Genomic DNA, 26,611 nt, shown 5'->3' with positions numbered 1-26,611 from the left:
TATATATTTTTATAAATTTTGATGAGTTTATATATTTTTATATATTTTTATAGGCTTTTAATAAATTTTATATAAATTATTGTTGAAAACGAATAGCTGAATCAAAAATAAAGACAGAAATTGGAGCACAAAGGAAATTACTACAGAAAATCATTTTGAGAGGAATAAAAAGGAACTTATTCGGTCTTCTTTTCGTCAGTATTGCTTCTCTTGAAATATGTACTGATCCAATATCCCACGAATGTTAATGAAGCAAAGCAGATAACGAGACTCGTAGTGTCGAGAAGGAAGAAAAATTTGAAAAAGTACGAAAACAATGACGCGACGAAAACATAAAGATAATTTGTAACGGTACAAACAATGCAACCAGCGCAGCCGAACATTCTAAAAATCGGTTGCTAGGGACGACCAGTCATAGATTTTACTTGTGAAAAGTACGATTCAGCTATTTTTCAATTTTAAACATAAGATGCGTTTTATTCCATCGCTTTCCCTATTGAATCCTAACCTTGAAAAAAATTCCTTGCTTTTTCAAAAATGAATAAAGACACATTCGATAGGAATTTCGACATTTATTTAAAGTTCTTCCTTGACATTAAAGTTTTCTTTTTCTACTGGCTTCTCGCCTTGAAGGATAAGTTTGATTTCTTCATCGTATCCAGTCCATTCGGGGACGATCCTCGCAGCAGCCACAAGTTTAGGTTCCTTTGTAAGAGGATTATTGCAGAGATCAATGGTTTTCGCTCGAGCTTTGGACTCGTCGGAGCACCAAGTGGCACACCAGAGCCATTCTTGCGGCAAAGACTTGATTCCGACTTGATGAATCATGTTATTCGGTAGATCTTGATCCAAGTTTGCGAGCGAGTTAGGATCTTGTGAGAGCCCTTGGTACTGTCCTCGAAGTCGATCCCCTGCAGCAAGTTGACGGAATCGTTTAAGATCGACGACGTAAATTGCGGAAATGTGATACTTTCGTCCAGCAAGATGTTGTTTCCAGTACCCACCTAAATTAGAATAAGTGGAGTCATAATACAATTTTTAATTGACTCACCATTCCAAAATCGGAAGCCATCCATTTCTTTACGATCGTCACAGAATGGTGTGTAACCATAAGGATTGCCTTCCAAATCTAGTTCGACCAGCTCCTTCAAGTCAGCTCTGATGATCTGATCAGCATCGACGAAGATAATCTTGTCCACAGAAAGAGGAAAGAGGACATCAAGGAAGAGAATCTTGTAGCCCCACATTGTTCGTTGCTAAGATAATGAAGAATATGAAAGATATCATAATATACCTTTTCCTTTTGTGCATTCAGCCATCTAGGCCATTTATATTGGACGAACTCGTATTCAAAACCGAATTCTTTGGACACGATTGGTAAAGATTTTCTAAAAGCCGGACTGGCGTAATTTCCTAAGATCCAAAATTTGACTTTAGTATTTGTTTTTCGGACCACTGAAAGCATCATGATTCGCATGAGACGCTCATACATGTGTCCAGAGGCGAGAGAGAAGATATTGATGGTTTCGACCTCCGGTTTAGGCTCTTCTTTGACCTCCTAAAAAACTCTATAAAGTGAAAAAAAAAGTAGTATAGCACCTTCTTAGATTTAAGGCCTACCGCCTCTCCTACGCGATCCCAAATAGACCCCTCATCGTTATTTACTTGTGGTCGATCATCAGCCTTGCCGAGAACGTCCATATCTTCCATTCCCGATTTTTTCGCAACGCCGACTCGGATGCTCTTCGGGGTAAAAGATGTCATCATAATTTCACCTTGTTCTTTTCCGTCTGCCTCGATTTCCTTGATTTCATAGATATCTTTAGACAATCCTTCGCGAAGATTCAGATTCCAAAAGCCAGGGGAAGCTTTAAACTGGAAGTAGCCAAGATTAGCCATGACAAGTGTATCGAGAGCAACATCAGTTTTGGCGAGTTCAAATTGAGTTCCTCGAGGAGGAGAACCATTAGAAACATCAACGGCTTGTCCTTCGAGTAGCAAATGCTGCAGTTCAAAACCAGCATAGACATCTCCTTGATCTACGAGCTTGATGTTGTCCAAGTCATGGACAGCATCGACAGCGGCGACCATCCATGATTCTGGAGGAACGACGGCGGCTGTAAGAAGAGAGTGTTGAGGGAGTCCCTTGAAAACGGCCCTTGTCTTATCAGATTCACGGAATTCATCGCTGATAACGAATCTGTAGAAAGATTTGACGGGGAGCTCAGACAAGTTCTCCTGACAGTTGAGGAAGATCTTTAGCCGCATGTTAACGACTTTACGGAGAGTAGAAATAATAGGGATCATCTTTTGGGCATCTTCCGATGCAGGATCCAAGACAGCGATGACATCGAATGAAGCTTCATTTTTGCGCAAAGGCTCAAAATCCAAGAGCGAGTATTTAGCCGCTGGGAAGGAAACTGATTTCCGGGACTTGATCTCAGTCTGGGAAGAAAGAATGTTGATTGTTTTTGTGATGACATCATTGTCAAAAGACTTGAGCAAGTGAGCGATCTTATTAGCTCCAAATTGAATCGCTAGTGTTTCTAGGAGGGCAAAGTCCGCGGCAAGGAAGCTCTGGGTGTTCTTTGTATAAGCACGGCCATTGATGTAAACTGCATCTTTGTCCAAAGACTCGCAAAGCTTTGACGATTCAGAACAGTTAATAATCGCTGTTCTTGAATTTTTCGATGATTTTTGATGTTCGAGTGCTTCATGGGCGACTTGAGATGTTTCAGAATCAGTTGTAACCCAGAAGGTGCAAATATTTCCGTCGCCGTGATACTCTCCATCGAAGTCGAGTGTTGTCAAGTCGATGTTTAGCACTGGAGCTTTGAGAATATCCTGATTGAAACGAGTAACCACTCCGCCTCGACTGTTGAAGTACTCGGTAAAACTAACTTCCCCGCGATAAGTTCCATAGTAGATCGCGCGTTGAATATCTGGAACTGCTTCGAGCATTTCTTGATAAACAATTTCTTCAATTCCCTCCCCAAAAACGAGATTTTTAATTGCCGCTCCATTGATGAGAATCGAGCTGGCAGTGCCAACGCCGATTCGATCGCCGTACTTTTGCATTTTGACGGCTGCCTGGAAGAATTCAGAGTCTTTCGATGTTATTTCGTCTTTTTCAACTCCTAATTTCTTGATCGAAGCAGAATCAAAATTTTCCTCCAAAAGGGCAATCCACTTGTTCCACGTGTACATGTTCGACTTATTCTTCTCTTTGCTACGCTTCGATAAGAAGTGGAAAATGGCAGAAGCAGCCAGGGATTCATCGGAACTACCAGTGAAGACGATACCCACCCGGACGGGAAGATTATTCTGAGAAAGCGTATCGATAACATCATGAATCGCGTGAATTTCTTTATTGAGCGGATCAGCGAAGACCATCAAATTAAGGTAATTGTAGCGAAGTCGTCTGATAACGCCTGGAAAAGTAGGGCGGAGAAATTCTTGCAGTGACTGGCCAAATTGAACGTATTTTTTATCACTTTCTATGTTGTTTAGCCACACAAGTCCCTCGTTATCACCAGGTATTTTTAAAACAGCTTCGGATGACGATCCTTGAGGCTCGGGAGCTTGAAGAATCGACTGAGCAAGGTCTCCAGTTATTCCAAGTCCAGCTAGTTTTTCCATTACTTTTAGTTCGCCTTTGACAGTCTCGAAAAGTTGGAAAGGATCACCCCACTGCGACGTGAGATCAACGGGCATTCCGTTTATGGAAAAGTACGACTCGCCTTGGCGAACTCCAACTGTCTGAGAAAGAGATTCGGAGATTTTCTTCACCTCTTTTTTAAACGCTGAAGGTACGGATGATCGTGCAAGACGCATGGCCATTTGTGGAAAGTTGCCGCTGATCTTTTGGAGGGATTCAAGACCTGCTTCAGGGCCGTCTTTTGAGAATGCTTCATGAGCGGCAAGACCAGCTTGGTAAGAGAGATCGCCCATTTGCCACTTTTTCATCGGCTGGATTTCTTGAGAACTATCGGACACGTATCTTGAGAACTTCTTTATTTCTTTCTGCAAGTCCGGGAATCGTTTAGAAAGGATTTCAAAGTCGAATCCAGCTGCAGTCTTGACTAAATCATCGTCGTCTTCTTTCTCCATCGAATCATCGGATGCTTTGTACTCGGTCGATTTCAAACGCAACTCAACACCGTAACCAGTTAACGATGAAGTGGCACACAAATCATCGCTAAATTGCCATCTCAAGGAGAGTCCAATGTTATTGCGCGTGCAAAATACTTTAGCCGCCTGCAATCGGTCATAGAAACCGGCGGCTTCAGCGATTCCATGCATGATGATCTTTTTTGATCCTGGGATTAGGACGAGATCGGTCTGTACTGCAGCTGGCTCGCCAATTTCTTCAGGTTCAAGTTCACAAAAAGATGATCCGGCGGACGAGAAGAAGACTGAACTACAATCACTAGGGGCTTCGATCCATTTACTCCGCGTGGCCTCGATTTTAGGGGAGAAAATATGAAGCGAGAGGGCGAAGTTCATCATTCGAATGTCCGCCTTGGACAGTTTCATGCCGTTCACAAGTGTGTTTACTGTATCATAGATCTCGATGTCCGATTTCTCATTGAGCTCCGGAATGTAGCTAACCATTTCGATGAATTTGAACAAAACATCCTGGTCACCGAGAGAAGCGATGTACTCAATAGCTTCTACATAAATCGGAGGAGATTTCCAACCAGCTTTGAGGTTGATGGAAACTTTGGAAGTGGACGCATCTGCCGCCCCAGACACGAGGGTCAACAATGCGGCAATAAGCCACATCCTCGAGGTCTGAAATTAGCAATTTAAATTCGACGGACAGCTCATTTTCGCAAGGTAATAATGCCATCTTAACCCTGGACAAAAATTAAAAGAAAGACTTCTCTCTGTCGTTCTATTCAAAAAAGATAAATCACAAAAAAAGGAATGCCAGTGCCAGAGAGTATAACAAACGCGATTTCGTTGGTTTTGGTGCTCATAGGAAAGTTGCTTTTCGAGAAATTCTATTCAACAAACATTGACTATTCTCCGTAATAAATTGAGATACAACTGATAAAAAAGGGATGGTATCAACAGTTGTAACTTGTCCACTTGCGATGCAATGGTACCTTGTTCCAAAGCACACTAGTCATGACGAGTAAGTAAGGTACCGATCCTTGATAGATTATTTTCTGCAATAACTGTTTTGTATCGAGATAATTATAGAAGATAGAAATATTATTTTATAGATACTCTATCGACGGATTTAACGAGGAACCCGAGACTTTGAAGGAAAAGAACAATCATGTCTTGAAAAGGTAAATGAAACAGAAGTTATTTTTAACCAATTATCTAAAGAATTCTTTAGCAAAACGAACATTCTCAAAATACTCCTCTGTGTTCAAATGTTTTGCTACATTGGTATTGCCCTTGTTTCCTGTCTAGCGTGCTTTTCAGTGGAGAAATTCGTCCAAAGGAACGGATTTTTTTCAGAAGGTTTATTTCAAGAAATTAATTTAAGAAGTGAGTTGGCATAGAAAAGAAATTGTACACATGTTTTGAGAACGCGGGAGGTTGCTAGAACTTGGTTTATTGCTGATTTTAACGGTGGAAATCGAATGCAAACTGAAAAAATCCCTCCAAGCGTCGTCGGTTTGCCAAGGAACGAGATAAAAAGGAAAACTACAGCTGAGAAATTAAGCACGCGAGAAGAGAGCTTTGCCGATAGATTATAAGATTGCTCATAGAGATCTTATGAGTTTTGTCAAAAACGTTTTGGTACAGAAATGGGTTTTTATACAGCACTTGGAAAATTATTAACTTTGAGTCGGGACTTGATTGTTTATGTTGTCTATCTTGTCACAAAGGAAACTGTGGAATATGATTCAGTAAGAAGAAACTGGGAATACTTCTCGCGAGCTTCAACTTTTGAGAGTGTTTTTTCGGAGAATAAATAAATGTCAACGAAAGACTTATTCGATCACGAAATGAATTTACTGCTACGTTCGTCCTTGCGCCACAAAATCCATTCCACTGCGAACAACTTCTTTTTCTTCTTGTTTAGCCATGAAGATTTTCTTTTTGTGACTTTTTCAGGTCAAAAATAAACTGCTCTTAATTTGAATTTACTTTGTTGTGTATATTTTGTGACCAGTGCCTAATAAACCTCCACCATTCATCGCTGGAGTTGTGCGAGTACTCCCTAAGCTTTTGGAGAAACGCGACGAAAGACGCTAGTACTTTTAGCTGCTTCCTGTCTATTTGGAGCTTGATACGTAGGATCTCAAGGATCGTTTCCTTTAATAAATAGATTTTAAAATGGCGATCAAACTTATAGGTGGAAATATGGTTAATTATATTTTTGTTAAAATTTTTAATTCTAAGATCAGTTAAAATATTACGTCTCAGTCATATCTTGATCGACAAGGCAGCGAAAGAGGTTTAATTTGTTATTCACGCGCTGAAGAAAACGACGTAAGAATACCAAATTTTAATACTCTTTGGCTAAAAATTATTGACCCTTGAGATTGAATATTCTTACAAGAGTTTTCGTCACATTTTAATCCCTTCTGTGACAGTAGCTTTCTCTTTTTGAAAGTTCGCTGTCATCAGATGACATTATTTCAAATTCGAACTAGTCCAAGTCGATTGAAAAACTCTATTTCTATGGCGTGGAATTATGCTTATCGCGTTTCGTAACCGGCTTATAACTCCGGCCTGATAAGAAGTTCTAATGGTTCTGTGTGGCATTGGATGCCCACTTGAGATAGGATCTTTTATCGTCGTAACTCAGAGTCACTAAACTACATTGTACCTGGATGTTGCTGAGGATTTTGTAATCAACGGCGCTTGAAATGCCCCTATCAGGCGAAGTAGCGGCGAGGGCAGCGATGAGCGCGGTTTCGTACGAATCGGGTTGAAGTTTCATCGAAAAATCGTCAATGAGCGCGAACATGTGTTCGATCACCCAGTTGCGGAGGCCGGTTCCCTCGAATTGAACCCGATTCGGGGGGATACCGGACAGCGAACGGGAGCCAGATCGAATCAGCGGTATCTCCATCGTTCCGAATGTGATAAGCTCGCGCTTTGTTTCCTCTTGGAGCTGATGCCATCTTAATAAAATTTCTTTATATAAATTTTTCCCTTCAGGAATAATCATTAAAATATATGACAATCTGTAACGATAGTCACAGATCAACTAGTTTTAAATCAACTCAGTTTTACGAGCCCCTTTCATGTATCATAATTAGCCTGCTGACGTGTGCAGCGCATTTTTGAACTGAGATAAACCTGATTGACGGAATCGCTTCGAGAAAGACCAGCATCATCGACGCATGAAGGTTAATGACATCCTTGACGAAGTGAAGACGATCGAGCGCAATGTGGAAAAAGGGATTCGGTTGCTTGATGGTGCTCAGCTTGTTTTCGAAGTTAACGACGACTTCGTAGGCTGTTCTTTGAACAGCACCAGTTGTGTCAAGAGATGGCTAAAAATTTCCCGGTTAGAGCTTTGAAACTTTCGAATGAAGAATTCTCATTAATATATTTCATAAAAATAATCTACCTCATGAGCATTAGCCTGTTTATTCCTGTAAATGATCCAGAAACCTTCCAGGATCGCCAGAAAATTTTCTTGAAATGGGTCTAAAGATTAATTTGATTTGTGTTTTACTTCAGTTACACGCAGATTTATCGACTTCCTGATCGAATGATAAATAGGCCAAGAAAACGGCCGATTACCTAATGTTTCGGAGAACTTCATCATTTGACCGTTGGTCGGAATCTTCTGGATTCGCCTTCTTATCGATCGAATTCGCAGATCGCGAATGTAATCTGCGTTCATGCCCACAAGCTCACACTTATTAAAGTTTCATTCAACTGTCGCGCGTTCTTGAGAGTTTGTAACCCGTCCGCCATCAAGTTTGCATACGAAATTTACTGGCGGAGAAGAAATGTAATTTCTCTATAACGAAAATTGCCCGCAGGCTTTTAATCTTTCTCCTGAAACTTTCCTTAGCCAGGCGGCAGTCGATGCATCGTCTGATGAACTTCCCGTAGCAGGAGCCGCCTCGATCGCATTTCTTTTCAAAAAAAATAATTTTGAGATTGAAAGATAGGGTTACCTGAGTGAGGTTATTCTCCAAAACAGTTCTCCGGAAGAAGCTTTTGCACGGATTACAAGTCAGCGCGCCGTAATTGAATCCGGTCGCTTGCTCGTTGCAGACTTGACACAATTCTCCAGGCTGTATCTTTTTCTCTGGCCCTCGTTCTAACATAATTGTTTTAGATATATTCAAGATACAGTCGTATCAGATCAATTAACAGTAGCGCTTCAAATGACCCTCTTCTTATCAGTAAATAAGGGATATCTTCGAAGCATACTTTCCAGATTAGGAAACTTTCGATTGTTTGAAATATAAACATACTTCTGGGCGTCGTAGCAGCACCACCAGTACTCATTCTCGCGAATCTGAAAATATTATTAGCCAACATAAACTCATGCTTAGGTAGATTAGCGTTCATTCCTACGCTCGTTAAAAAAACGAAATAAGGTAGTCCCAGTGACGTATGCACTGCGGAAGTGCCTCAAGAAGACTTCACTTGGTGTCTATTTTTTCGATTTCTTGGGTGGCGGGAGCGATATTTAAAACGATCGTAAAAGAAGTTGGGAAAGAAAGTAACCGCGTAGATCGATACGCGGGGACTAACGATCACGGCAGTAGCGTGGTGAGCATTTTTGCACTATTACTTTCGTAGAGAAACGAAAAATTAGATTTCTTTTGTAAAGAAAGAGCTCAGGCGTCAAAATATTTAAAATTATACCAAGGGGCAGCAATAACTAATGATCCTGACTGAAAATTGCGCAACATTGAAAACTTCAAAATTTTATAGTTACTTTTCAATAAAAACTGTCTGAAACTTGCAAAATAATTATCATTTATTATAATTTGCTTACTAAACAAATTTTGAGCACTTTAATACCTATTCCGGGTCGTTTTCTCTTTTTTCTTTGTAATTTTGGCTTTGTTTGACTTTCGCGCGTTAAAAATTTCTCAGGGAAAAAATGAAAGTAAATGTAACTCGTCTGGGTTGTGCGCGAGGGAGAGAGACTTTCTCGTTTCGTTCTGCTTTGCACCAGCTCTCGGACGAGGGTGCTAGGTGCGGTCGATGAACCACCGTCGCAAGAAGCTGACGGCGCTATTGGCTCATTGGCGACCCTAGGGTGGAGCCAGCGCCCGCGTGGACTCCCTAAGCCAAAGCCCAGCGGTCAAAAAGTCTCAAAAATACGAGCACGCGTGATTTTGATACCCGCCCGAAATGGGAGGAAATTTACCGTCAAAGAGAAAGCTATTGATTCAATTTAACTCCTTATTTCATTCACTGCATCTTTATCGATTAAAATCTTGGAAAAGAGTTATCTTTAAAATATATTTCCATTGAAAGAAGCCGATCGGCGATCGTTAAAACTTCTAGTCATTAAAAAAGTATCTTGGAAACATTTTACTAGCCTCTTTTGAGTCTATACTCGTAATCTGACGATGTTGAAAGTCAGCATATTTATATAAATTAAATGATACAATCAAAGGACCTTATCTTTGAGTAGGTAATCTACTAGGACCTAAAGTTCTGAAGGAAGATCGCCAAGTGTCAACTATCTTTGTTATTCTTATTAAAAATCGTCAAGAACAAGTTAATAATGTCTCCATAAAATCATTATTCTTATATTTCAAGCATAAATTGCTTCACAAGATCACTCAGATACCGGTATTCCACGTCTTTTGTACCTAATGTAGCGCCCGCACTGTAAGACAGTGGAGGTAAGCATATTTAGCGCCATTTCAGCAACAAAAAATAGCCAGAAAATAGGGTACGCGTTTTTTCTGGCATTTTTGAGAAAAGCGTCTTTTCTGGCATCGCGTTCTTTCTGGCAGTCGCGTCTTTTCTGGCACTGAAGTCTGATTCATTGAATTCTGATATCAAGTAGGGTCTACCAAATCTAATTAACTGTTATTTCCTTCTGAAATTATCTTCAAGAAGAAGAGGCCGTAGTTTTGAATATGATTGAGAGGACAAATTTCTTTTCACTAGAATGGAATAAAAATTATGAGATCATCATAATATATGCTAAAATTCTTTCAAATTTTGTAAATTATCAGCACTATTTTCTTTGATGATAAGAACTTCTAAATCAAATAAATAAGTTTTCCCAGTGGCAAGTTGCTATTGAAGGTAAAGATTTTCTGTTATTCATATCAGCTTATTAGGTTTGGTGGACCCTACTTGATATCAAAGTTAAATGAATCAGACTTCAGTGCCAGAAAAGACGCGACTGCCAGAAAGAACGCAATGCCAGAAAAGACGCTTTTCTTAAAAATGCCAGAAAAAACGCGTACCCCAGAAAATATAGTGACCGAAGAATAAGTTCCAAAGTAGACTTCCTCTAAAGCACTCATGTTTTCTGATACTTAATTATTTATTATCAGATGCCTTCGCCCCTGTACAAAATTAACTCTTCATTGAAGAGCCCCGATTCATAATTTAATAACTGCCAGGAAGGTAGTGACCGCTGAAATTATTAAATAGGGGCGAGGTTTTAATTCGATAAAGTTCATCATTTGAACTTTAATTTTTACCAGAAATCATGATTGACACCCTTTGTTCTGTGTGTAAATGTTGTAATGTCCTTTTTACAAATAGTTTTACTTTAATTTTACGCTTGAATTAATGCTTTCAGGGGTTGTTTTTTACTTCGTAAATAATGAAAAAAATTGTTTAGAAACATACTACTGTCTTATTTAACAAATTGTTTAAATAAGGCTTGGTTTGTCGTTTGACCGAAAATATACTCGATAGCAGTTTCTCAATTACCTGTTGTTTGCTTTGATTACTCGAGAATGAAGGGCTTTTTGCGAATTTAGACCGGACATAAACTTTTTTTCTAGAGAAAAAAATGAAAAAGCGCCGTTCTTTTTTCTTTCTGAACTCTTTCTGTTTCACCGTGCTCGGGTTTTAAAGCAGAAGAGAAGAAGGGTTTTTTGACCGCTCTTAACAGGAAATCAATACCACATGTAGTTGCGTGCTTTGCACCCACAAAATGGCGTCTCAGAAGATTATTTATTTAATTCTGGAAATGCAGCATGATAACCCTCTTTCACTCAGAATTAGTGTTTGCGAGATTGTCTTCAGCAAGGTTCAGCGACCATGCGTTATTGCAGCGAATGCAGTCTAATGGAGATTATGCTCCAGCCCTCTCAAAAACAACACGGTTCGAATTCCGTCTCATTTAAATTCAGTAGCTGCAAAATAGTAATAAAAATACTCGATTGGGTCAAAATCGGTCTTGTTTTCAAATCAACGAAGCTTGGTTCAATCTCCCTTCTATTGTTATTAACAATAAATAAATCTCCATTTTCTCGAATAGACCGATTTCTATTTCGTCAATGAAAAAGGCCCTTTATGAAAATTAATCAACGTTCTACGCTAAAAGAAATGGAAAGGAAAATTGATAAATGTCCAGCGAAATTATGTTTGAAACTGGCCCGAATAAATTATGCTGGTTAAATGTCAGATTAACATCTCAAGCCGAAATTTCGAGCCGTTGAATTCAAAAGAATCCCCGAAAGAATACTATAAAAGCAACAATCTGTATTTGCATTATTCGTTACGTACAATAATTTACGAATCATCGGCAAATCACTCACTCGAGGAAGCAGGATTCAATCAAAACGCTTGAATACAAAAAAAACGTCCGGTTGACGTCGTTAACCGATTATCATAAAAATGCAGGATTCTTTACAAGCCACTCATTGAATAAAAAAATACAATAGACAGAGCTTTCAAACTGTCTATTTTTCATAGAAAAGAGACTAAGTAGAGAAGCATTAACCAGAATTTGAGTAAGAACGTACCGTTATAAATCATAAAGTTGTCGGTTTCTTGCTTCAAAAATTCGATCTCTCTTTGGTCTGTCCTGCGCGTCTGGGTCTCTAGGTCTCCGCTTGTCGGATTTTTTTAAATAAACTTGTGGCCTAGGCTCACCATGACACAAGATTTAAAAAAAAGCTCGCGGCATAATGAATCTGGTTTCAAATGTCAACCTGGGCGGGGATGAAAATTGGCTGCATAAAAAGATCTGCCAGCAGCAAGCAATTAGCGTCCGAGGAAGTTCTAAATTTGCCTGACAAATTATCTTCGCTCATTATGGTTTTGTTATTTCGGGTTGTTCCCGTTCGAATTCCGGCCTTTTTTCTGAACAACTTGTTCTGACAAAAAGCACAACTTTTTCTTGATGGGCAGTTTTACTTTTAGTAGGGTTTTACTTTAGCCTAAGAAAAGTCTCAAAAGGAAATTTTTCACATGAGGCCGTTTATGTGATTTCGGGCATTAGAGAGAGCTCCCGGCGAATCTATCGGATCATCTCAACGGGCGATCGAAGGCGGCTGAATGAGCATCATGCGTATTCGGCTGTGCACTCAAACAACATTCCCTGATGAATTGCTTGGAGCTGCTCCAATGTTTTAACATAAAACAATGGATTATGTTCCACACCCGATGATATTTTTTGTTCATTTCAAATCAGAGATGATACACAACCGTTGCTTTTCAATTTTTGAACGAGAAAAGAAAGAACATTCTCCAGGAATTACATCGATTTCGGGGCCATTCAGAAGAATATTTTCTAAGTACCTGGCTTGTAAATTTGACATCGAAGTTGACTGAAATTTCACTGGAGTTATAATTAATTGAAAACGGTCACGGACTGTAGGACTGTTTGGTGAAATGATGAAAACCAGGGGGCTACCTACGATGCAAATATTTGAATGTCGTCATTGACTCTTGGCTTTATTTCTATGTACCCTCGGAAACTGAACACAAAGGAGAATCGAACACTATGTTTTTGTGTGTTGCGTAACACAATGGCCTTTAAAACAGTCGTCTTTAACGCATTTCCGGTGTATAAATTAAGTCTTCATTCAAAATGTCATTTACTTCTAAAAATAGACTTGTTCAACTAACAGTGAACATTCATTCAATTTGCTTCTCCCCTAAATCACGCCTAATATGGTCAAACATTATGAAAGAAGAAGTTTCTCCAAAGTTTTGTTAGTAAAGTCAAGTGACCAGATAAACTGCCGGTCATCTTTCTTTCTCTCAAGCGGCCACTTTAAAAATATTAACTGAGCCTCCAAAACGAGTCATCCCCTCCCTGAATCACTCAATTCTCCTTATTATTTTTTCAGCGCTTACATACCGAGAGAACATCGTACTATTTGCACACTGTAACAATCAAATTTACTGAACAAGTACTGCCGTCCTGCTACAGTCTGTAGACGCGAGTCCCCTATTGTTGAATTTTTATCTCATAGTTACAAGAAGCACAGCAAGTACAATCACGATTTTACAGGCACGCGGGCGTCTAATAATTATTCTTTCCTGAGAAATTTACGGCTTAGAGATATTTGCGCTTTTCGCGAGGCTCAATTCTGTTTGCAGCAGAGCAAATAGCATAAGTGCGCTCAGAGGAATGTTTTATAAAAATTATGTATTTTTCTTTTCAGAATGGGAACAGATTTGATTTCTCCAGAGCTGAGGAGCTGAGGTACTTCTGAAGGTAACAATGGTGATCTCGGGGAACTACACGCCAGGGAGAAATGTGGCCGCTCAGAATGTTCCCCTGGACCCGTTTGATACATTCGTCGCATCGGAAAGTTTCTCGGCAGGTAAGCAAATTTCACTGATCCCAAACAAACATATTTTCCGAAAGCGCTCGAGCGATTCGAGGAATTGCTTTACGATATTAATGTCAATGTGGACAATTTCTACGGAATCGGGCTTTTGTACAAACTGAGGAAATCCATCACAACTTGGAAAGCGAAGCAGCTGCTGGACAAAATCTGCTCGCGCTCAGAGAACGCCGTTTACTTCCCAACTCGGGCGGATGCGATTCAACTCAAGAAACGGGTAGCTGAAGGGAAGAAATGCCTCATCATCGGAGCCGGGCCATGTGGCCTCCGTACTGCCATAGAAATGGCCTTCTTAGGCGCTCAAGTTCACGTGGTCGACTCTAGGAAAGAATTCTCACGCAACAACATTCTACATTTATGGCCCTTTTGCATTGCTGATCTGAAAGCACTGGGAGCCAAGTCATTCTTTGGGAAATTCTGCTCTGGCGCCATTGATCACGTGCCAATCAGACGATTGCAGCTCATCTTGTGCAAGGTGGCACTGCTTCTTGGAGTCAAATTCACAAGGGAGGTGTTTTGCGATGAAGTTGCGAAGGATGCGGGTGGAAATTGGACTGTAAGACTTAGACCACACGATCCAGGAGCGGGTTGACTAATTTATTAACCATAATTGCCCGCGTTTTTTCGAGGTGAAAGACCGGCAATGACAGCCTGTCAGGTCACGCGCTCCAGAAAGGTCTAACCTTTCTACAGGTCCAATTTTGTTATAACAAAATTGATAGTGTTTCTTCTGTTAACCCTCTCTAAAGAAATCTCAGCTGTACGATGGGATACAATTGTAGACTCGACTGGTGGATCAGCGGGGACTTCTTCAATCCTGTCCCCAGATTTAGCCCGAAAAGAATTTCGCGGCCTCCTCGCGATTGGAATCACTGTCAACTTTAAGAACTTCAATTCGGCGCAAGAAGCGCGCGTTGAAGAAATCTCAGGCGTCGCGTCGATTTACAAGCAGCATTTCTTCAAGCAGCTTCGGAATACTACTGGGATCGACTTGGAAAACATCGTTTACTACAAGGACGAGACGCACTATTTTGTGATGACTGCGCGGGCGAAGTCATTGTATGAGCGAGGCGTGCTCTTGAACCACTCAGACAACTCGGAAACGCTCCTAAGTCGATCGAACATCGACCCCAATCAGCTTCAGAATTACGCGCTGGACGCAGCAAATTTCGCCACAAACTACAAACTCAAGGATATTTTCGAATTCGAAACCAACTCTCGTGGCAATCCAGACGTCTCTATTTTCGATTTTACTTCCCGGTACCATTCAAAATATGCGGCAATTATCAGGAGATGTCGCGGGCGAGATGTTCTCGGACTGCTTGTTGGCGACTCTTTGATCAATCCTTTCTGGCCGACTGGAACGGGCATTGGAAAAGGTTTCTTAGGCGTTTTCGATGCTTGCTGGACATTCCGCGAATTCTGCCTTGGCAAGAAGTCTCAGCAACAGATTCTTCAGGAGCGGGAAGTTATTTACAAGATTCTCGACTCATGTGATCCGGGTAATAGCGCTTCTGCTTTGATCCAAAAGTTCGCTGGATACACAATCGACCCCAAGACGCGTTACAATTTGCTGGGGATCGGAAACAGGAGTGAGAATGTTCCGATTTTGTTTGTCGAAGAAGATCACAAATCTGGCAAGAAACGATCTCTTGCGCCAAATGATCCGTTCAATACGAAGAGGTCTCGTTGTGGGACGATGAAAGATCAAGAAACACAAGTTTTGAACTGGATGAGGGCTGTGATGCCGCTTGAAAAGAAGTACAGAAATTGTGGGTTGCAAGAACTTCCATGGAAAACCGGCACGGTATTATTAAACTTGATCAAATCAATTCGACCAGACTGGCTAGCGAACTCCGAATCACCAAAGAAAATGAGCGCAACGGCGAAAGTGGAGCTGGCCCTTTCTGTATGCGAGGAACAGTTCTCTTTGCAAAAAATTGGCGCAGCAAAAGACTTCGTCCGCTCAAAACCTGACTTGCTAATGCTTATCACGACCTTGACCCAGATCAAAAACGCGTATCAATCTGCCCCACTGGTGAACCCTCAAGTCTCAGATGCTTCAGACGTCAGGAAATCAAGTTCAAAACCCTCGAAGAAGAGCAACGCAAAGAAGAGTCTTGAGCAAAGCATTTCAAAAATGGCGAATTCACTCAAGCGCAGGTCAACGATGGCATCGCACGTCAAGAAATCCACCGAAGAAAAGAGCACTAAAGAAAACGCGAAATTGCCGAAGGATAATTTCGCTGAAGCAGACGCAAAAATGCTCTCTGATCTTGAGCGACAAGATAAAGTTGATGAAATCATCGCGCAGCATAATGTTCCTCAACCGAAACCAAGGACAAAATTCCCAATTCGACGATCAAAAACGGCAAAGCCCTTCACTCCACTGAGTACAAATGAGTCCTTGGACCTATCGGGTATTTCGGAGACTGGAATAAGCGACGATTCGGATATGATCTTGTCAGACGCGAGGAGTAGCAGCGGTAGAGCAAGCTCAATTCATATGCGAGAGAATCGAAGATCACCGGCGGGCTCGCAATTGTCGCCAAGAGGTGAAATCCAGCTGGGGGAAAATCATAACCGTCCTGGAAGCCGGTAAGATAGTGAAAGTTAATAACATGCTAATGAGAAATTCTAGACATTCTATTGCTGCTCCTCCTTCGAGTTCTGCTAGCTCTGGTCGAGTGTCCGCCAAAGCTCGATCTCGAATATCCGTCGCTCTCTCCTCTTCCGACTGGGATCAGCCTGCTACTTCGTCTACCTCCTCGCGTTCATCTAACCGCCTGCCTTTGAATTCTTCAAAGAATCTACCTTTGAACTCTTCCGCTATTTCTATTCGCTCTGTCCGACTCAACGACGAAGAGGACACTCCGAGAAAGAAGATGCCGTCGACTCCTGTCTCTCCTCGAAGCACCTCGCCTTTCGACGAATTCGAAACGCAGATATTAGAAGGCGGTCAAGATAGTCCTCCAGCATCAATGCAATCTGGAATGGCAAGCCTGCCGCATTTTGCTTCGTTTCAGAGTCCACAAGTGACACCAACAAGGGGCGTAGCTAGGAAGACGGCCGTCAGAAGGAAGATTATTCCTGATCCTGTCGAGGAAAGCGTCAAGGGAATAGATAGGATTCAGTTAGGACAAACAGCGCAGAAGGCAAATGGAAATATAAAGATGCGACAGAATGTAAGTGCTTTTTGAAAAGAATCGATTTATTTGCCCATTTAGAAGTCAAGGGTTGTTAGGCCGGTTACTTGGACGCCCGAGAAGGAGCAAAGTTCTGAATCTGATGATGATATTTACGAAATGGAACAGGTTTGATTCTTGCCGAAGTCCTCTATATTTAAAAATCTTATTTTAGCTTACTCGAAGAAGACAGTTGAAAGCGCAGACAGTTCAAAGACAGTTGGAAGAAGTTGCTGTTCGCCAAATGCAACTTGAAGAACAGTCCGCCAACATTGGTTTGTTTCACTCAATTCAGTCAGCTTCTTCAACCCTGTTTTCAGAACGACAGATTCGCAGCGAGACGATCAACGATTCAACGGAACTCATGGAGCAATGGTTCCAAACTATTGAAGAAAAGAACCAGCTTTTGCGCCGCGAGAACGAGCTCATGATCGAGCAACGCTATCTTCAACTCGAGGTAAATCCCGAAGACATTCTTATCGAAACACCGCCTGATTCAAACTCTGCCTGGGTTACAATTACTGTTTGAATGAATATGCGAAACTAACTACTGTTGTAAGATGTTGGTGATACAAGTAGTGGTGATTTGGTGGTGATTTGAACTTTTTGAAGGGTTCATTTTCGGTGAAAATCCGCAGCTTTGGATTTTCCTCTTTTTTATCGATCCCTTAGGAGCGCTTTGGATCAAGTTATATTTTCAGGATCAGCAACAAGCCGTGGCTGCGACGATCAGAGAACGCCTAAAACTGCCCGAGAAGCAAAAATCCGAGCGCGACAAGAAAGAAGACCAGCTTTTGTCTGGGGTCAGAAAGTGCTCGTTCCCTCGCTACCACCAGCTCCGCCGTACCTCCACTCTTTATGTTAAACATATTGAGCATAGCATTGTCTAATAAAATAAACTAGCACTGTAAATATGTACAGAAGTAATAAAACAGACTAGAATAAATAAAGAAACTCAACAATTCTTGTTCTCTTTCTTGATTTTATAAAATCTCTCTTGACCCTTCGAAAAGATCGACCAGTATCAACAGTACGTCGACGAAAGAAACACGCTTTTGATGCTAATTGAGAGCCAGAGGGAGGACATGAAAACGTTTGACGCAGCGATGATGGGCTCTCCTGGCATCGGCTTATCAGATTATAAAAGGAAAAGGTTGCCTGATTAATCAATCAAGGTGATAAGGTTACTTTTGGCAACCTGGACAAGCTAAAAAATACCAAAGCAAGAGAAATAAATAAATTAAAAACCTTTTTGTGCAATTTTAACGTTGCTTTACTGTTGCTCGTAGTTACAGTCAGATTTCAAGTTTCAGTTTCAATCAGAAATACTCCTCCTTCTTCAACTCCCCTTTTTTCTTTACAACTTTACGCTCTCGACTATCAATCATTCCTTTTATTGAGTTCCAGTTTCCGTACTCCAGTTTCATTCTTTACTTAGCCTGAAATTCGCCCAGTATTCAGAACATTTAAATTTACTTTATTGCGCTTTGCAAATACCGTTAAGTATCCTGCGAGCATCTTGAAAATGGTTCATTCGCGGTTCATTTGCTCATTCAGATTTAGCACCGGAACGACCTCTAACGTCCGTTTTCATGTTTTGAAGATCTCCCCTCGAGATCACGGCCGTTGGCAGACACGCTTTTCTGGCGCTAACAAAAGCACCCCTTTCATTATTTTTTTCGAGTTTTTATATATCAGAGAAATCAATATTTCCCCTTCTTTTATTTAATAACTTATAATTACCTCCCATTGTGCCTTGGCAATTCCAGAGACCGTTCCTGCAAACAACTTTCTAACTATTCAGCTTCTTCAAAATTTGATTTCAACCCCTGTTCGTTTTAGAAAACAGCTGATAAACAACAAAAACAAAACGATGGAACAACCAACTACTTTCTCAAACATTCTCAACTGGGACAACCTTTTGAAGAACGAGCAACTCAGACTTGCTCAACAGGTAAATTTGAAATTTTGACCTTTGAGAATACCGGAAATGATTGCATTTGTACACCGATCATGACTAAATCCTTCAGATGCAATTTACAGAGGCGTCAACCTTGGAGCGACTGGTGGAGATCCACCAAATCCGCCACGAACTCAACGGAGTCTTCAATCTTTAATCACCGAAATTGGCGATTCGCCGGCTAACCGAAGTTAACCAGTCAATTGCCGATATTCATGAGCTCCTTGTTTCTCCATTGCTCCCAAAGGTTTCCCTCTTTTTTCGCTTCTTTCCGTATATTTACTTTTCTTGCGTTTGAATGTAAATAGTTATGTACCAGAGGACCTCCCTTTAATTTTCGATAAAACGTATGAGTCTTCTTCTCATAATTTTGTCCAAAACGTACCACGTTTCCCATAACTTTTGATTTCGCCGTGTGCAAGTCTGATCTACAAAGGTACGTGATGGCATAATATACGTAATATACGTGATTTTTGAGGTCACGTCCAAGCTGCTGATTGGCTGATTTTGATTGTTGAGTAATATTTTGATGATTAAAGACTACTACAACTACTGCAGCAATGAAAAATTCCGCGTCATATCCGCGGACGTGATTCAAGATTCAAAATGATCACACGGCGAAATCAAAAGTTATGGAAAATGTGGTACGTTTTGGACAAAATTAAGGGTATAGTCATCGCTCTTTACAAAGTATCAAATTTTTAATCTGAGTTGATTTTTAGAATCCTCATGAAATTCTGAACAAAAAAGTCCGTATGGACTTTTTCTCTATTTCAACCGGTTTCCCGGAAATTGCGACTGAAATTGGCGAAATTTAATGCATTTTGCCCAACAGCCAAATTTTGACCAGATTTAGAAGTTTCCGAGGGGCTTCATATGACACATTTTTAGAAAGCTTATGTTCAGGGCTTCAAACTGGTATATAAACGTCGGAGTTTGGGCATGCCCTCAGGGCAATTAAGGAGGTTGTTTCGGTCAAAAATGGGTACTATCGATTTTCGAAAAAAATTTTGTAAGAAAAAATTAAGTAATCGAAAAAAGCTCTTGTCAGTTTTAAGATAAGGGTCTTATCTTTATAATCCACGCAAAAAAAATCTGGACGTTATTGAAAACTTCGGAGGAGTTCGGCCGTTTATATAGCCTATTTTGGCCGAGATGCCAACTTTAAGGGGTTGTCACGTGGTAAAAATGATGGAATTTCAAAAAAAGCTCTTGTCAATAGTAAGATCTAAGATAGATCTTTAATTCTAGCCATTTAGGCAATTTTTACTACTTACAGGTGCTGAGGAATACGAGCTCAAAGTAGGCCTGAGCGATTACTATACCCTTAAGAGAAGAAGATTCATACGTTTTATCAAAAATTTATGGGAGGTCCTCTGGTATTGAGCCTGATCTTCAAATCTTCAAAAATGCCAAAAAAAATTGAAAAAAATCTTCAAAAATTCCAAAAAAATGTTATTGAATCGTTCCTTTCGCAAATATCAAATTTTCAGAGTGTTACTGTGCATTTTCCCTATGCAGCCCAATAAGGTGTTTTCACACATTTATTGAGCTTTTCCCGATATTCGAAATTTTCGCCCCCTTTTCACCGTGTCTTCGTGAATCTTTTCGTATTTTTCACACTTTCTAAAAAAACATGTCACCATTCTACCTTCTTTTTCACATGTTCATATATTCCCTGCGTTCACCATTCTACTGTAAAAATTTGGAAAAAAATAAAAATCGATTAACTCGAAAAATTGAAAGAAGCGAAGCTTTTTTGAATTTGGCGCGCTCCATATTTTCATCGAGCTTCCAGAACAGCGTCTTTTTTGGAAAGAGACTTTTAGCAGGACTTGAAAATAGAGAGTTACTGATCAAATGATCAAAATTTTGAAAAGAAATACCATTTTTTCAAAAATATTAGCGCACTTTCACCATTTTTTGTTTTTCAGAAGGTTAGAATTTTGTGACGTGAGCGAAGATGGCTCCCAAAGGATCAAAACTCAACAACTATTTGAACTACCGCATGCGAGTTACACTACAAGACGGTAGAAATTTCATTGGAACTTTCAAAGGTACAACTTTCCTTTGCAATGCCTTTCTTATCTTTTTTTTTCTAGCTTTTGACAAGCACATGAATCTCATTTTGGTCGACTGCGACGAATTCAGACGCATCAAGCCTAAGAAAGGTAATATTTTTTCTAGAATGTAAAATTCTAGAAAATGAATTCAGGCGAAACGGCTATCCGAGAGGAAAAACGAACATTGGGTCTCGTTCTCCTCCGCGGCGAACACCTGGTCTCGATGTCCGTCGATGGTCCCCCACCACAGGAGCACGCCACTGCCCGTGTTCCAAACATGCCGATGGGTCGCCCAGGTGGCCCGGGAATGGCCCGCGCTGCTGGTCGCGGTATGGGCGGTCCTGGCGCTCCAACTGGCCTTGGCGGCCCTGTTGCCGGCGTCGGTGGCCCTATGGGCGCTCAGATGAGACCTCCGATGGGATCTGGCGGCGGACGAGGATACGGCCGTGGATACTAAACCGTTTCTCCATAACTGAACTGAAACCTGTTACAGTTATTATCATTTAGACTCAATTACTCTCCCCCCGCGAGAAATAAAAAAACTGCCCGTAAATACCGAAAATACAAAAACTATCTTCATTAAGAATGGGTCGTCGATCTAGATCGCGTTCCAGAGAGCGAAGTCGCAGGAAAAAAGATCGAAAGCGATCTCGCTCAAGGTCGAGGCTCAAAAAAGTTCTCTTGTCTTTATTTATTATTGCAGGATCAAGCATGACGAGCCTCTGGAAGGTCTAGGGATAGAGATCGTGAGCGAAAAAGAGACCGCAAACGGTCCCGATCCCGTGAGCGCAAGAGGGAACGATCCCGATCCAGGGAGCGAGAGCGAAAAAGATCCCGTGATCGGGAGCGACGATCCCGTTCGCGTGAAACTGAAAGAAAGGAGCGCAAAGAGCGTGAATCAGTGAAAGCACCGTCGGAAGTAAAACCCAAAAAAGAAGAGCCCGATATAAAGCTTGAAAAATCTTCTGGTGTTGCAGAAGCGCCGAAGAAATCTCGATTCTCTGGAGGTCTTGAAGCCTGGCGAAAAGCACACGCTATTGATGCGGCAAAGAAAGCCCAGATTGCTGGGGAGATCAAGGAAGAGGTGAAAAATGAAGTACTGGCACCGAACAAAGTTGAAATTCCTGGATTTCCCAAGGCCATGAAGGGCGTGAGTGTTTTCAAGCCAGAACCAAAGAAGGACGATGGCGACTCGTTCACAGATGCTGACATTTCTGAACGCTTCGATCTTGCCAAATTGGCACGAGAGACCATGGAGCGAAGAAAGAATGTCGAACGCTGGAGAAGAGAACAGAAGCGAAAGATTGTCCATGAAGTAACAGAAGATATCCGGGAAGAAAAACGACGTCAGAGACGACAACAACTTCATGACAAGTCGAATCCTTGGGTCGAGGACGGAGAATCAGATGAGGAAGCGGAAGATGTTCAAGTTCAGACGAAGAAAAACGAAGACGATAAGATGCAAGAAGACGAAGATGAAGATCCCCTTGATGCTTTCATGTCGAATCTTAAGGAGTCAATGGGCAAGAACTCTGGAATTGTCATGGAAGAGAAAAAATCCGCTGAATCTAAAGTTTCTCACGTTGTCGCTTCTCGAGTTATTGCTGAAAAGCCAAAAGGTAGCGGTCGTGGAGACCTTATCGAGGCGAACCAAGATGAGCCAGAATACAGCTCAGAAGAAGAAGATGAAACTCTTGGCGATACTCTTGTCTCATGGACTCAGAAACAGCGTAAACTCCTTGAGCAAAAGATTGACCACGGACAGATAAATTACGAGGTCTTCAAGAAAGCATTCTACACCGAGGTCCCTTCCATCGCGAAAATGACACCAGAAGAGGTCAAGCTCTTGCGCGCGACCGAGCTTGATGGAGTGCGCATTCGTGGAAAGAACTGCCCAAAACCTATCAAAACTTGGGCACAGTCGGGCTGTTCCAGCAAAGTTTTAACGCTGCTCAAACGAATGAAATTCGAAAAGCCAACTCCCATCCAAGCACAGTGTCTGCCAGCGATTATGTCCGGAAGAGATGTCATTGGAATCGCAAAAACAGGAAGTGGTAAAACCCTGGGTTTTCTCCTTCCTATGTTCCGTCATATGGAACATCAGCGTCCTCTCGAAAAAGGGGAAGGGCCTATTGGTGTAATTATGACTCCAACTCGTGAATTAGCGATCCAAATCACAAAAGACTGCAAGAAATTCGCGAATCATATGAAATGGAGAACGGTCTGTGTCTATGGCGGCACCGGTATTTCCGAGCAGATTGCGGAACTCAAAAGAGGAGCAGAAATTATTATCTGTACACCCGGGCGAATGATTGACATGTTGGCCGCGAATAATGGCCGAGTCACCAATCTAAGGAGGTGCACTTACTGTGTTCTTGATGAAGCAGATCGTATGTTTGATATGGGTTTTGAACCTCAGGTGAGCAAAATAGTGAAGTATTTTTATCAAAATAATTTCAGGTAATGCACGTATTAAATTCCGTAAGACCAGATCGTCAACTAGTCATGTTCTCGGCTACATTCCCTCGCTCCATGGAAGCCCTTGCGCGTCGCATCTTGACAAAACCCCTCGAAGTAACTGTTGGTGGAAAATCTGTTGTTTGCGACGATGTCGACCAAAATGTCGTTGTTCTCAATGATGAAGACAAGTTCTTGAAGCTCCTCGAGCTGCTTGGCCGATACCAAGAGAAAGGATCAGTAATTGTTTTCACTCACAAGCACGAAGTGGCGGATGCACTCTTGAAAGAGGTCCTAAAAGCAGGTTATCCTGCACAAGCTCTTCATGGCGGCATGGATCAGTATGATCGAGATTCTGTCCTCAATGATTTCAAAAAGGTACTCAATAATTGAGCAACTGATTGTATAAATATGCCTTTAGGGAGTTTCAAGTTTATTGATCGCTACTTCTGTTGCTGCTCGAGGATTGGACGTTAAGAATTTGATTCTTGTCGTCAACTTTGATTGCCCAAATCATTATGAAGATTACGTCCATCGCTGTGGCCGAACTGGTCGCGCTGGTAATAAGGGGACAGGCAAGGGTTGACAACATAGAAACGTTATTATATGGGCATGATTAATTGTTGACGTGTTGGTTATCCGATAAAAGCGTTCACTTTTCTTACCGAAGAAGAGGGAAAATATGCTGGTGATATCATAAAAGCGCTTGAAATGTCGAAAACTGCTATACCAAAGCCCCTCGAAAATCTTTGGGAAAGATACAAGCTTGATCAGGAGAGACTGGGCAAAACGGTTCACAAAAGCTCTGGGTTCTCTGGTTCAGGATTCAAATTCGACGAAGCTGAAAAACAGATGGACAAAGATAGAAAAAATATGCAAAAACAAGCTCTCGGCTATCAGGTTAAATGTACATCTCTTTCGCTTTCTAAAATAATTTGGTCAGGAATCTGATGATGAAGATGCAGGAAATGTGGACATTGACAAGCAGATCGAGATGACTTTCAAGTCGAAGAAGAGTGTCAAGGAAACAGTTGTTGGTGCAGATGAGCAAGGAGAAAGTAAGGGAATTTTCCGACAATAATGATCTTGATTTCTTATTTTCAGAAGCTGATGTCGGACGAGATAATCAACAGAAGCTGGCGCAGGCAAAGAAGATGGCGGAGAAAATCAACGCTAAGCGTGGATCGAATCAGTCAGAGACTCAGCAAACTGCCCAGGCTGTCATGAACGGGCAAGATCTCAAACCTATCGCGGTATTTAAGATTTTTTAATCCAGAACAAAGGATATTTTTCATCTTCAGGCACCTCAAGTTTCGAACAAACTCATTGCAGATCAAATTGCTGCAAAACTGAATGCAAAGCTGTGTTATGTTCCGATGGAGCGACCAGATGGAACTTCGGGAGCAACACCTCTCGAAGGAATGTACACGACAACTTACGAAGAAGAGCTTGAAATCAACGACTTCCCACAGAGCTGCAGATGGAAGGTCACAAGTCGCGAAGCAATTGGAAATATTACCGACTATTCTGAAGCTGAAGTGCAAATTAGAGGCGTTTACTACCCCCCTGGAAAGGTTTAACTGACACAAAACTTGACCAAAACGGTATAACATTTATTCAGGAACCTGGCGAGGGCGAAGAACGAAAACTTTACCTCCTTATCACCGGCCACACTGAGCGTGCAATCCAAATGGCCAAGGGAGAGATCACTAGGATAATTAAAGATGAATTCACACGACTCCAAACAAGTTATCAAGCGCCCAAAGTCGGCCGATTTAAAGTTCTGTAATTCAAAAACTTTCAATTTAACTCAAACTGCCCTGAATAAACTGAAATATTTTGTTTCTTGCATTTAGAAATCGTAGATGAATTCGTTTGAATGAGGCCCCAAAGGTTGATACTTCCCCTCGCAGTTGTTCTATTCAATTATGTGGCGCTAAAGGTACATTCAATTCAAAAGGGAATAAAAATATGCCTTCTTTAGTTGATAAAATGTCATGATCGAAGTTATGCCCACCCGAAAATTGTAAAACATGATAAACCTAAACAGAAACATCACAAAGTCGAGCATGAAAGTCCCGATGAAGAGGTCCACAAGGAAGATTCAATCCCCAGTCCAATAAAGAAAACCCTCGGCAGACATAAACTCGCGATAATTGTCCCATTCCGTGACCGATTTGATGAGTTGATGGAATTTGCTCCAGCGATGCACTCTTTCCTCAAGTAAGAATATCACTTTTGTCATTTTCTAACAATTTGGATTTAGCGAAGCTAATGTGCCCCACGAAATCATCGTTGTCAATCAAGTCGATAGTTATCGATTCAATCGAGCTTCCCTTATAAATGCTGGATTTTTGTATACGCTTGATACAGAGGTATTCGAATCAAAATATTCAAAAGCTATTCGTGTTTAAGATCGACTACATTGCCATGCACGATGTTGATTTGATTCCACAAACTCACCAGATCAAATACGAGTATCCAAAAGACGGTCCCGTCCACATCGCTTCCCCTGATCTTCATCCGAAGTATCATTATCCTAACTACGTCGGTGGCATTCTTATGTTATCGCATACCGTAAGATATCCACAAGACAGACAGAAAAATAAGTTGTGACTTTTAGGATTTCAAGAAAGTGAATGGAATGTCGAACAATTTCTGGGGCTGGGGAAGAGAGGACGATGAGCTGTTTCTTCGAATGAGAGACGCAGGTCTTGAGTTGCACCGGCCCAAGGGTGTAACCACTGGTTATGAGACGTTTAAACACGTTCATGACAAAGTAAAACGTCCACGAGATTATAAGGTAAATGAGTAATATCCTCATTTCGCAAGTGAGAGAAACAAACAATAACGCGTTTTCAGCGTATCGGAGATCAGAAGAAACAGCAATTCAAACGCGACCTCAAAGGCGGATTCCACACGCTGAAGCACAAAGTCGCAAGAATTGATGATCTAAACATTAACAGTACTCCTGTTAAAATTCTTCACGTGGAACTAGAGTGTAACAAAGAAGAGACCCCGTGGTGTGAGAACCAGTGAAACAATGCTTTTTAGTTGAATGAATTTTGCCAACCTCTGAAGATTTCTGTATGTGCTGTATTTATTTCTTTTTCAGTTGACCAACTTACCAATCCCTCTTTAGTTTATTTCCGCAAATATTTCCTTATGCTAATGGTGCAATATTTCCGAACATGACTTTATTCAGTCTTCCAAATGTAT

The 26,611-nt window shown here is 41.2% G+C and overlaps 6 protein-coding genes and 1 long non-coding RNA gene across 7 annotated transcripts; 5 read left to right on the top strand and 2 right to left on the bottom strand.

Moving 5' to 3' along the window:
- Nucleotides 1-542: 542 nt before the first annotated feature.
- LOC145701306 (UDP-glucose:glycoprotein glucosyltransferase 1-like) lies at nt 543-4,817 on the bottom strand. Its single transcript, XM_081778526.1, has 4 exons — nt 1,600-4,817; nt 1,295-1,558; nt 1,052-1,256; nt 543-1,004 (listed from the first exon to the last, which is right to left on the bottom strand). Exons 1-4 carry the CDS (start codon nt 4,783-4,785, stop codon nt 577-579), a joined length of 4,083 nt encoding a protein of 1,360 aa, XP_081634652.1. The 5' UTR covers nt 4,786-4,817; the 3' UTR covers nt 543-576.
- Nucleotides 4,818-4,824: 7 nt separating this feature from the next.
- Nucleotides 4,825-10,925, bottom strand: LOC145701311 (bile acid receptor-like). Its single transcript, XM_081778533.1, has 10 exons — nt 10,852-10,925; nt 8,409-8,452; nt 8,106-8,251; nt 7,999-8,063; nt 7,723-7,844; nt 7,547-7,626; nt 7,273-7,469; nt 6,797-7,094; nt 6,140-6,279; nt 4,825-6,069 (listed from the first exon to the last, which is right to left on the bottom strand). Exons 1-10 carry the CDS (start codon nt 10,908-10,910, stop codon nt 5,982-5,984), a joined length of 1,239 nt encoding a protein of 412 aa, XP_081634659.1. The 5' UTR covers nt 10,911-10,925; the 3' UTR covers nt 4,825-5,981.
- Nucleotides 10,926-13,485: 2,560 nt separating this feature from the next.
- Nucleotides 13,486-18,733, top strand: LOC145701970 (uncharacterized). The gene is made up of 10 exons (XM_081779183.1): nt 13,486-13,703; nt 13,748-14,314; nt 14,477-16,325; nt 16,369-16,912; nt 16,955-17,041; nt 17,088-17,187; nt 17,233-17,369; nt 17,614-17,709; nt 17,926-18,070; nt 18,131-18,733. The coding sequence occupies exons 1-10, from the start codon at nt 13,601-13,603 to the stop codon at nt 18,145-18,147; spliced, it is 3,645 nt and encodes a 1,214-aa protein (XP_081635309.1). The 5' UTR covers nt 13,486-13,600; the 3' UTR covers nt 18,148-18,733.
- A 12-nt stretch (nt 18,734-18,745) lies between these two features.
- Nucleotides 18,746-19,187, top strand: LOC145701319 (uncharacterized). The gene is made up of 2 exons (XR_014134265.1): nt 18,746-18,866; nt 18,943-19,187. It is a non-coding gene; the product is annotated as an uncharacterized LOC145701319 (long non-coding RNA).
- Nucleotides 19,188-20,771: 1,584 nt separating this feature from the next.
- Nucleotides 20,772-21,424, top strand: LOC145701317 (small nuclear ribonucleoprotein-associated protein B-like). The gene is made up of 3 exons (XM_081778538.1): nt 20,772-20,929; nt 20,975-21,043; nt 21,088-21,424. The coding sequence occupies exons 1-3, from the start codon at nt 20,836-20,838 to the stop codon at nt 21,390-21,392; spliced, it is 468 nt and encodes a 155-aa protein (XP_081634664.1). The 5' UTR covers nt 20,772-20,835; the 3' UTR covers nt 21,393-21,424.
- Nucleotides 21,425-21,519: 95 nt separating this feature from the next.
- LOC145701307 (putative ATP-dependent RNA helicase DDX46) lies at nt 21,520-25,221 on the top strand. The gene is made up of 9 exons (XM_081778528.1): nt 21,520-21,594; nt 21,665-23,354; nt 23,396-23,770; nt 23,814-23,967; nt 24,042-24,292; nt 24,336-24,450; nt 24,497-24,645; nt 24,694-24,966; nt 25,014-25,221. Exons 1-9 carry the CDS (start codon nt 21,521-21,523, stop codon nt 25,179-25,181), a joined length of 3,249 nt encoding a protein of 1,082 aa, XP_081634654.1. The 5' UTR covers nt 21,520; the 3' UTR covers nt 25,182-25,221.
- A 15-nt stretch (nt 25,222-25,236) lies between these two features.
- On the top strand, nt 25,237-26,606 carry LOC145701312 (beta-1,4-galactosyltransferase 7-like). The gene is made up of 6 exons (XM_081778534.1): nt 25,237-25,334; nt 25,377-25,615; nt 25,659-25,767; nt 25,808-25,969; nt 26,016-26,195; nt 26,255-26,606. Exons 1-6 carry the CDS (start codon nt 25,272-25,274, stop codon nt 26,429-26,431), a joined length of 930 nt encoding a protein of 309 aa, XP_081634660.1. The 5' UTR covers nt 25,237-25,271; the 3' UTR covers nt 26,432-26,606.
- The last annotated feature ends 5 nt before the right edge of the window (nt 26,607-26,611 follow it).

This window comes from Oikopleura dioica, chromosome PAR, assembly GCF_907165135.1.
Source record: "Oikopleura dioica chromosome PAR, OKI2018_I68_1.0, whole genome shotgun sequence".
Lineage (NCBI taxonomy): Eukaryota > Metazoa > Chordata > Appendicularia > Copelata > Oikopleuridae > Oikopleura > Oikopleura dioica.
This window is presented reverse-complemented; position numbering and strand designations above follow the sequence as displayed.

Coding starts and splice junctions, on each gene's coding strand:
- LOC145701306 (XM_081778526.1), bottom strand. CDS start 4,785: ATGTGGCTTATTGCCGCATTGTTGACCCTCGTGTCTGGGGCGGCAGAT. Junction 1,559..1,599: donor TAGGCCTTAAATCTAAGAAG/GTGCTATACTAC, acceptor AGAGTTTTTTAG/GAGGTCAAAGAAGAGCCTAA. Junction 1,257..1,294: donor TGAATGCACAAAAGGAAAAG/GTATATTATGAT, acceptor TCATTATCTTAG/CAACGAACAATGTGGGGCTA.
- LOC145701311 (XM_081778533.1), bottom strand. CDS start 10,910: ATGTCCGGTCTAAATTCGCAAAAAGCCCTTCATTCTCGAGTAATCAAA. Junction 8,453..10,851: donor GTAATCAAAGCAAACAACAG/GTAATTGAGAAA, acceptor TAATATTTTCAG/ATTCGCGAGAATGAGTACTG. Junction 6,070..6,139: donor GAATGGTGGAGGTTTATTAG/GCACTGGTCACA, acceptor GACCTGAAAAAG/TCACAAAAAGAAAATCTTCA.
- LOC145701970 (XM_081779183.1), top strand. CDS start 13,601: ATGGTGATCTCGGGGAACTACACGCCAGGGAGAAATGTGGCCGCTCAG. Junction 14,315..14,476: donor ACCACACGATCCAGGAGCGG/GTTGACTAATTT, acceptor CCCTCTCTAAAG/AAATCTCAGCTGTACGATGG. Junction 17,710..17,925: donor AGAAAGAAGACCAGCTTTTG/TCTGGGGTCAGA, acceptor CCCTTCGAAAAG/ATCGACCAGTATCAACAGTA.
- LOC145701317 (XM_081778538.1), top strand. CDS start 20,836: ATGGCTCCCAAAGGATCAAAACTCAACAACTATTTGAACTACCGCATG. Junction 20,930..20,974: donor TTTCATTGGAACTTTCAAAG/GTACAACTTTCC, acceptor TTTTTTTTCTAG/CTTTTGACAAGCACATGAAT. Junction 21,044..21,087: donor ACGCATCAAGCCTAAGAAAG/GTAATATTTTTT, acceptor AAATGAATTCAG/GCGAAACGGCTATCCGAGAG.
- LOC145701307 (XM_081778528.1), top strand. CDS start 21,521: ATGGGTCGTCGATCTAGATCGCGTTCCAGAGAGCGAAGTCGCAGGAAA. Junction 21,595..21,664: donor CGAAAGCGATCTCGCTCAAG/GTCGAGGCTCAA, acceptor AGCCTCTGGAAG/GTCTAGGGATAGAGATCGTG. Junction 23,771..23,813: donor TCCTCAATGATTTCAAAAAG/GTACTCAATAAT, acceptor ATATGCCTTTAG/GGAGTTTCAAGTTTATTGAT.
- LOC145701312 (XM_081778534.1), top strand. CDS start 25,272: ATGAGGCCCCAAAGGTTGATACTTCCCCTCGCAGTTGTTCTATTCAAT. Junction 25,616..25,658: donor GCGATGCACTCTTTCCTCAA/GTAAGAATATCA, acceptor ATTTGGATTTAG/CGAAGCTAATGTGCCCCACG. Junction 25,970..26,015: donor TTCTTATGTTATCGCATACC/GTAAGATATCCA, acceptor TGTGACTTTTAG/GATTTCAAGAAAGTGAATGG.